The 8,889-nt window shown below is 44.8% G+C and overlaps 1 protein-coding gene across 1 annotated transcript; it reads right to left on the bottom strand.

Annotated features, from left to right (window-relative positions):
- Positions 1-2,852: 2,852 nt before the first annotated feature.
- Positions 2,853-4,013, bottom strand: LOC308375725 (N-acetyllactosaminide beta-1,3-N-acetylglucosaminyltransferase 4-like; the record flags this gene model as incomplete). Its single annotated transcript, XM_080851904.1, has 1 exon — positions 2,853-4,013. One exon carries the CDS (start codon positions 4,011-4,013, stop codon positions 2,853-2,855), a length of 1,161 nt encoding a protein of 386 aa, XP_080708030.1.
- Positions 4,014-8,889: the final 4,876 nt, after the last annotated feature.

Consider the following 8,889-nt stretch of genomic DNA (forward strand, 5'->3'; position numbering starts at 1 on the left):
ACGCAGACAGGAGAGAGACGCAGACAGGAGAGAGACGCAGACAGGAGAGAGAGACGCAGACAGGAGAGAGAGACGCAGACAGGAGCGAGACGCAGACAGGAGATAGACGCAGACAGGAGCGAGACGCAGACAGGAGATAGACGCAGACAGGAGATAGACACAGACAGGAGAGAGAGACGCAGACAGGAGAGAGAGACGCAGACAGGAGCGAGACGCAGACAGGAGCGAGACGCAGACAGGAGATAGACGCAGACAGGAGAGAGAGACGCAGACAGGAGCGAGACGCAGACAGGAGAGAGAGACGCAGACAGGAGCGAGACGCAGACAGGAGCGAGACGCAGACAGGAGATAGACGCAGACAGGAGCGAGACGCAGACAGGAGATAGACGCAGACAGGAGAGAGACGCAGACAGGAGAGAGAGACGCAGACAGGAGAGAGAGACGCAGACAGGAGAGAGAGACGCAGACAGGAGCGAGACACAGACAGGAGATAGACGCAGACAGGAGCGAGACGCAGACAGGAGATAGACACAGACAGGAGAGAGAGACGCAGACAGGAGCGAGACGCAGACAGGAGATAGACGCAGACAGGAGCGAGACGCAGACAGGAGAGAGAGACGCAGACAGGAGAGAGAGACGCAGACAGGAGAGAGAGACGCAGACAGGAGCGAGACGCAGACAGGAGATAGACGCAGACAGGAGCGAGACGCAGAGAGGAGATAGACGCAGGGCATATCTTGGATGGCTAATGGGGAAGACAAAGGTGTTTATCTGTCCTTCACATGATCATATGATATCAAAATTAATTTGAGGATGTTACCAAAACTACTTGCCTATAAAACCATATCTCAAAAAGTGTCAAATTGTTGCATAGTGTTACTTTAACTGCATGTGTAAAGTTAACTGCAAATTAGATGCAAATGATGAATGCAAATGTTTGACTCTCTCAGCGAGTTCACTTTTAGATACACTGGAAAATAATATCTATTTTTAGGTGCAGATTCCGGGTACAGCATGGGGCGCCAGCCTGTCGGGCACCTTTGTGTATCCTGCCATACTTACTAAAGCACTGTTGTGTATCCTGCCACCTTTGCCATCCTAACTTTAAAGGCACAGTGTGTATTTTTCAGTGGCATCTTTTGGTAGAAATGGAATGTAGTATTCATATTTATGCTGTTATGAGTGTATCATTAGAACGAGCCGCTTGTATTTACATGTCCTTCGGAGTCCATAAAATTTGATCGCACGCACAGTCTGAGATCAATTCTGTGCGTAAGTCCGTTTTATAAATGAGGCCCTAAAGCAGATCATTGTGCTTATAGTTTAGCAGAATTGGTTTAGGGAGTTGGCACATGAGTTGGTTAGAGGTTGTGGTCATTGTGTCATAATCTCCAGTTTTTGTGTTTTAACAATCGAGAAAAACACTGTAAGACTAGAAATATTTAACGTGCATTCACCTTTGCTCTCATATAGATTGAGACACTCTGTCTTCATACCTTAGAAGGGAGGGTGGAGGGTGTGTTGTCACACCTACAGCGTGTCATTCCTTATCTCTCCCTCTCTCTCACACACACACACACACGCACACACACACACACACACGCACTCTTCACATACTGCACCTCCTCTGCTTTAATAATTTGTCACTTAACGATGGGTTGGTATTTAGCAGTTTCCCCTTTAAAGCATTTTTTTTATACTTTATTATGTCAGTTAATATCATAGATACATTTCCTGTTATTTAAAAATCTCGTCACAATTGTTTGACCTATCTCTCAACCATACCAAGAACACAGTACGTGCATAGACAGCAGAGGAAGTACCAGTATAAATGTTTCTGAACATAGTGTGTGTGTACGCTTCATCCATCTTCACAGATACATACATATATACACACACACACATTCATGTACCCACATGTAAAAACATTCACATACAAAAAGCTTCAGGTGAGTCTTTGATACTTCTTCATAGAAGTAGGTCTTCTACTAAAGTCTTCTATTAGTTTCACATGTATCACATAAATCATCTTCTCGAAGCATGATCCATCTAATATTTCATTCATAATTATATTAAACTTTAGGACTTCAAAAGGTGATATTAATATGAACATATGCGAACCTGAAGTTATACAAATATAGAGAACTAAGTAGAATGCACCGGAATCCGAATACCTTACTCAGGAAAGGTCAGTTGTGATGGAAACAGATATTTCTTCTACCTGAAGTTGTGTGTAATTCAAATAATAAATTAGGAAATAAATACAATAAATCAATTGGATCTTTTGAAAGCACACCAATTGCATTACCATTGAATATGACACAGCAGTGGCCGGAGAAAGTTCATTGTGTTGGTTTAACAAACACAGGAAATGACATCACCGTGCACCTTAAGAACTATGTACAGAATACATTTTCACAGTCTGTAGATTAAAAAAAAAAAAATCATAACCCACAATACAGTAGTCTCAGTCATCCTGCGACATGATGGTGGTGGGTTTATTTGTCAGTCTTTATCCACTCCTTCTACAGGTCTTTCGGTGCGAATCCATACCAGCGACGCGACACGCTTCCATCGCTTTGAGTGGGCGTGGTGTAGCGTGTGGAAATAGCATACAGTCCTACAATTTTCAAACCGTCAAAGACGACACCAAACAATCTCATTGGCCGCTGCCGGGAAAAATCGCTCCTCATTTGCATAAGTTTCAACATGTTCGAATTTTCATCGGTCGCGTCGCCTGGATCACTGGTCTACGTCACAATGGACTGGCTCCCGTTGAAATGCAGGGGGTTTAGAAATCGCGTCGCTCATAACGGTGGTATGGATTCGCACCGTTTACCTTCTGACTGTCTTTACCCGCTCCTTTTACAGATCTGCCCGACATCTTCCATCAGTGCCCACATGACCCACATCTCTGCAGGGCTCAGTTTGTGCACCAGCATGATGTCCCGGTAAACACAGGGGTCAAAGTTCTTAATGCCATTCCTAAAGCCGAATGTCAGAAAACCGGCGTGGTGTGTGAGCTTCACGCCCATTTGCCACAGACACATGCCCACAAACACGTCATCGATCGGGAACAGCTCCGCCTGCTGTGCCGCCTCATCCAGACCCAGCACCGTCCGCCGCGACATCAGATACCCCCCGCCGCCGGCGTAGGGCGGGTAGGGCTTCCCGTTGGGGTACATCTCCACGGGGATACAGTACTTTGTGCCCGTGTTTCGAATGGGCCAGGCGACGGGCAGGATGTCCCCGGTGAACAGGTGGTCCTCTGGCTTGTGGCCACCCAGGTACTCGATCAGATTCCTGGTGTGCACGAACACGTCGTCGTCGCCCTTGAACACGAACTGCGCGCGGCTGCACGAGCGCGAGAACCAGCTGAGGAAGCGCACCTCCTTCAGGGTCAGGTTGAAGAAGCTGTCGACGAAGTCCCACTGCAGGATGTCCCGGTGCGTCCGACCCTCCCACTCCAGCAGCGGCTGCAGGTTGAGGCTCTGGACCCGGTCAGCCGAGCGACCCATGAGGAAGACCAGCTTCACCCGCCGACCCTGCACGTGACCCGCGCGACCCCAGGTGTCCCGCAGCGCAGCGCGGCGCTCCACCTGAGCGGCCGTGGACTTGACCACCAACAGGAGATAGAGGTCGTCCTCGCAAGGCGAAGGGGTGAGTAGAGTGGGGAATGCCCGGCAATGCCTGTAGCGTAGGAATTCCTGATGTACCTGGGGAATGTGTGGAGGAATGTCAACCGTGCTGTCATTGGCTGAACAGGTGAAGTTTTCCTGTAAAGGGGGGGGTGGGGCCGATGTCAGTGGGGGCGTGTCACTGTGAGATGACCACGCCCACCCGGAGGCCTGGCGGAGAGAGAGAGAGTCTTTGGAGTCGACGAGGGGGAGAGAAGAGCCTTTGGAGTCGAGCGTGGCGACCCAACAGAAGAGGAACACCATGGTGCAGAGCAGGGGCCACCACCGGCGACACTGAGCTGCCATCTTCATCATCATCATCATCCTCATCTTCATTCTAAGGAGCACAGAAGACGAGGAAGAAGGTCAAATGAGTGCCAATGACAATAGAATGGAAGAGCTTGCCAGTTATTCCCAAGAGGTCACCATCACCACAACACAGGGACTGGTCTTCTGCTGACGGGAAAGGGTTAACTCTATGATATAATTTCAGAATATATATTCCAATTGTCGTACATTCTATGCCCTCTTACTGTAAGATGACGATTAAAATTAAAATCGTACAGAAACATAGTCTTCATTTTTTAACAACAATCTAAATACAGCATGTAAAAAACGAAAAGAAATGGAGAGGATGTCGCATTCATTTCCATCAAACACAAATTTTAAGTCTTAATTGTACGCATGTTGAATCAAATGTATTGTGCTGTTCAACTGCTACTTACGTTACCAGCTTGTTTTAAAGAAATGTTTAACTATGTAACATTAGTAGGGATATGCGCGCTCTACTTCAAAAAAATATAAATACGTTTTCGGGTGCGAATAAAAGAATGTTAACTATTAGTAGAATAAAAACCGCACTCTCAAGCTTTTCTCCTTAATAATAAGACCAGTTTATTTTGCACAGACGCGTTTCGGCCTTAAGCCATCGTCAGGAAAAGCTTGAGAGTGCGGTTTTTATTTAAGTATGTAACAGGGCAGCACAGCGGGGGATCAACAATCACCATTAATTAGAGAATAATCTCTAAAATAATCTCTGTAGATCATTAAACTAATCTCTGTAGATCATTGCCATGTCGCCATGACGCAGGAAGGTGTGTGTATTTGAGAAAGATGTGAACTGATGAGGAAAGATTAAGAAATGATTGACAACCTAGTCACGTGACATTTTGTTGCGCAATGGCTGAGAATTTCAGAAATACCAGAGAGGAGCCGGTGACAGACCCCTCCTATCTTGGTTCCTACCAGGGTCAACGCCAGAGGGGAGCAGGTGACAGACCCCTCCTTTCTTGGTTTCGGGGTCAACGCCAGAGAGGAGCAGGTGACAGACCCCTCCTATCTCAGTTCTACTGGGTTCAAAGGTCAACTCCAGAGAGGAGCAGGTGACAGACCCCTCCTATCTCGGTTTATACTGGGGTCAACACCAGAGGAGCAGGTGACAGACCCCTCCTATCTCAGGCAGGCGAGCTATATGGCACAACTGCCGGACAGTAGGCTATATTGCAAACCCAGACCACCCACCCCATTAAAGATTCCAGTGAGGAATAAAGGACTATGTATTTTTTGTTTAAATAAAGAAATTAATGAATGTGATGTTTGGCCATAATGTTCTGCATTGTAGGGTGTGGGAATCAGAAGCCATAACTAATGAACCTCGTAGCACTAACAGCTCGATTTGTAAATCACGTTAAATCAAATTCGCATTCGCTAAAATGTAGGTGCAAAAAACTAAAATATCATTAATCAGCAGAGAGGAACAACATAAGAGAGTAAAGTGGGGTTGTTTCTATTGACGACAATGTAAGAAAATATATTAGAGGGTCTCTATCGATAAGGTCTACAGAGGTGCCAAAGAGGTTTTGTTTCGTGTAGTGTTTTTGTATAGGAAAATTCAATTCAACTGAAGCGTGCGTAAAGCCAAATACTATAGGCTAATATATAGCCTATAAAACTGGTTGCGGTTTTTTGGCGTCGACTTGCCTTTGTTTTGATTTGTGGGCAACGCAGTGGTAGACGGAGTACAGTTGAGACACTTTTTGCTTTTTTCTCTACTGCACAAATACTACGGACTGACAAGAAGTGATATGTTATGCCGTTTCCTTTGATTGTATACTAAAATATTTTAAATCAATAATATCCATAACTTATTTAATGTATTCATAATTTGCTCATAAACATGAAGTGCGATTTCGTCTCAACTGTTCACATGTGGTGTACAGTTGAGACACCCATTTAAACCCGTTAATGGTGACTGACCAAGCATTTCTGATATCACAATCCCGCTGTATCAACTTTACCCGATCTCCCACCTTGCTTTTTTAGACTTCAAAATAAATCATTCTTATTACTTTCATGTTTGAAAAGACACTCACTAATAGTGGACAGGTCTAATATCATAAATGTAACATTTTATTTTAATTTGCCTTGTTTGTTGTATAACTTTGACTTCTAAACTGCTGATCGTTTTCAGCATTGTGTCTCAACTGACACCTGCCACGCTGACATCAGCAGACCACCTCACGCTTTTCGCTAGATTTTGCAATGACCTTGCAAGACATGATATCATGGATTATGTCCATGTAACGTACACATAGTAATGTTTGCAATGATGTAAGTTGCGTTTGTTGATGTTCATTGTAGAAGGGACATGATAAAATCAAGATCTTAGGTAGGTTAAAAAAAAAAAAAAAAAAACTTTCGCCGATATCTCCGTACGGGAGATGGGTTATATGCACAAATTTCGCGGGAACAAAGAGGACGTTACTATGCATGTGCAAGCTAAACATCACGTCTCAGCATTGCTGGCATTGCAAGTTATTTCGGGTGTAGGCCTATCAACTGTACACATGTCTCAACTGTACTCATCCTACCCCACCACAAGGTCCAGCCACCACCGTCATCACAAAAATCGGTTCACATCTGATAGAAAATAAAACAGCCTTAATGGCGAAACATGAAGTATTAAATGTCTCAATTTGTATAGCCTACTATACTAACACTATGTATACAAAACAAAATCAGTATTAAATGTATTCAAATGGGTACAAAATAAACAAGCCCCCTTACCAGCACATTCCCAGTAGTTGATTGTTCGCCTGTAAAACTGCGCACCTGACAGTAGCCTACAACTTTTTCCTGGCTCTGCCTCTACGAAATTCCTCTCTGTAGTTTATATGGCTTGTAAGGAGGATGTGATTGGTCCTCCTCCCTACGTCAGACACCTGTTGCCCACGTCCACTCTAAATACTTTAGTGAATGGGGCGAATTTACAAGCTTCGTTATTGACTTTAGTAAAAGGCTACTGGGTAGGTTCATAGACATGAATTAATTTATATGTCTATGGGTAGGGTGAACAGATTTGAGTTTGGACACTTCGTGACCCACTACTGATGACATCGCCCCCTCCGAAATTTGTACATATTTTTCACAAGTAGGTAACCCCGCCCCTCCCCCGCAAGTTATGACATATTTTTCACATGCTGTAGGCTATCATGTGCTTTTGTAAACAATGTAAGAAATGGAGCTGACCAGGTGCTCAGTATTTGGAGGATAATCATCGTGCTTCTGGCAACACTGAGAGGGCGATTGACCAATGACAGTTCTCTCTACAGTCAAAGCTCGCGCAAGAATGTGGGAGTTCAGGGAAATTCCTTTTCCAAAACTTGTAAGGCGGAAAAACTAGTTTGGTAAAGACCCAGAGAAAAACAAGTAGGCCTATCCGACGAGTCAAAATTCCTGCGATTTTGGAATCCCTGCTGGACGCATTTTTGAGGTCTCGAAAAGAGGACGTCTGGTAACCCTACTAGCTACTGGGTGTTCTCTGGGTTTTATAGAATCAGAATCAGAATCAGAAAGGTTTTTACTGCCAAGTAGGTTTTCACCTACCAGGATTTTTTTTGTGGGACGTTGGTGCAAACAATAAACATACACAATAAACAATACAAATATTAGTTATTATACACATATTAAGTTATTCATTATAAGAAAAACTAAATATAAAATATATTTTAAAATGTACAGAATATATTTAATGGAAAAAATGCGGGACTAGTGTGCAATTAAGAGTTCAGGATTAGTCCGTGTTGGGGGGCTGGGGTCCAGGGCCTTGTTAATGAGGCCAGCCGCAGACGGGAAGAAGCTGCTCTGGTGGCGTGAGGTTTTGGTCCTGATGGACCGCAGCCTTCTGCCGGAGGGGAGTGTCACAAAGAGTTTGTGACCAGGGTGGGAGGGGTCGGCCATTATCTTCCCCGCACGCCTCAGGGTCCTGGATCCATACAGGTCCTGGAGAGATTGCAGCCAATAACCTTCTCCGCTGAACGAATGACACGCTGCAGTCTGCCTTTGTCCTTGGCAGTGGCAGTGGCACTAGATGGTGATGGAAGAGGTGAGGATGGACTCAATGATGGAGGTGTAAAAGTTTTTGGATAGTCCGTTGTACACAGTGGCGCCTTAATGCACGGGCTTACCTGGGCTTAAGCCCGGGGCCTCTTAATAATATTACAAAATTATAATGATGATAAACGTCCGTTTTCGCGGTGTCATTACACTGCTCTAAAGTGGCATTTGGTGGTGAAGGTGGAGGTGGAGGGAAGCCCCCCCTATCTAAACAAAATGTAACAAAAATACATTCGATTTGCAACGAAAATTTGTTTTCTGGGTTTTATAGGCTAGTCCGTTGTACACACCTCGGTGTTCAGGGCGAGAATCCTCCAGGCTATGCTTTACCTGCTTGGCAAAGATTCCAGAGGGATGTTTAAATGTGCAAACCCATGCCACCGTTGTGAGCGACGCGATCTCTAAACCCAATGCATTTCAATGGGAGCCAATCCATTGTGACGTAAATGAGCGATCTGAGCGACGCGTCCGTTGAAATTTCAAACATGTTGAAACTTATGCAAATGAGGAGCGATATTTCCCGGCAGCAGCCAATGAGATTGTTTGGTGTCGTCTTTGACGGTTTGAAAATTGTAGGACTGTATGCTATTTCCACACGCTACACCACGCCCACTCAAAGCTATGGAATTTGATCGCGTCGCTGTCATTGGTTTGTGTTCAACAACAATCAATCCCCGGCCTACTCGACTCAATTACTGTAATCTCCCTGTTCTGCTACTATCCATTTTCCATACCCCATTATTATCCTCTTACTCAGTGGCGATTCTAGAAAATTTTACATGGGGTGGCAGAAGGGTGGCAAGTTGAAATTCAAGGG

Source organism: Sprattus sprattus (assembly GCF_963457725.1).
Source record: "Sprattus sprattus genome assembly, chromosome: 15".
Classification (NCBI taxonomy): Eukaryota; Metazoa; Chordata; class Actinopteri; order Clupeiformes; family Clupeidae; genus Sprattus; species Sprattus sprattus.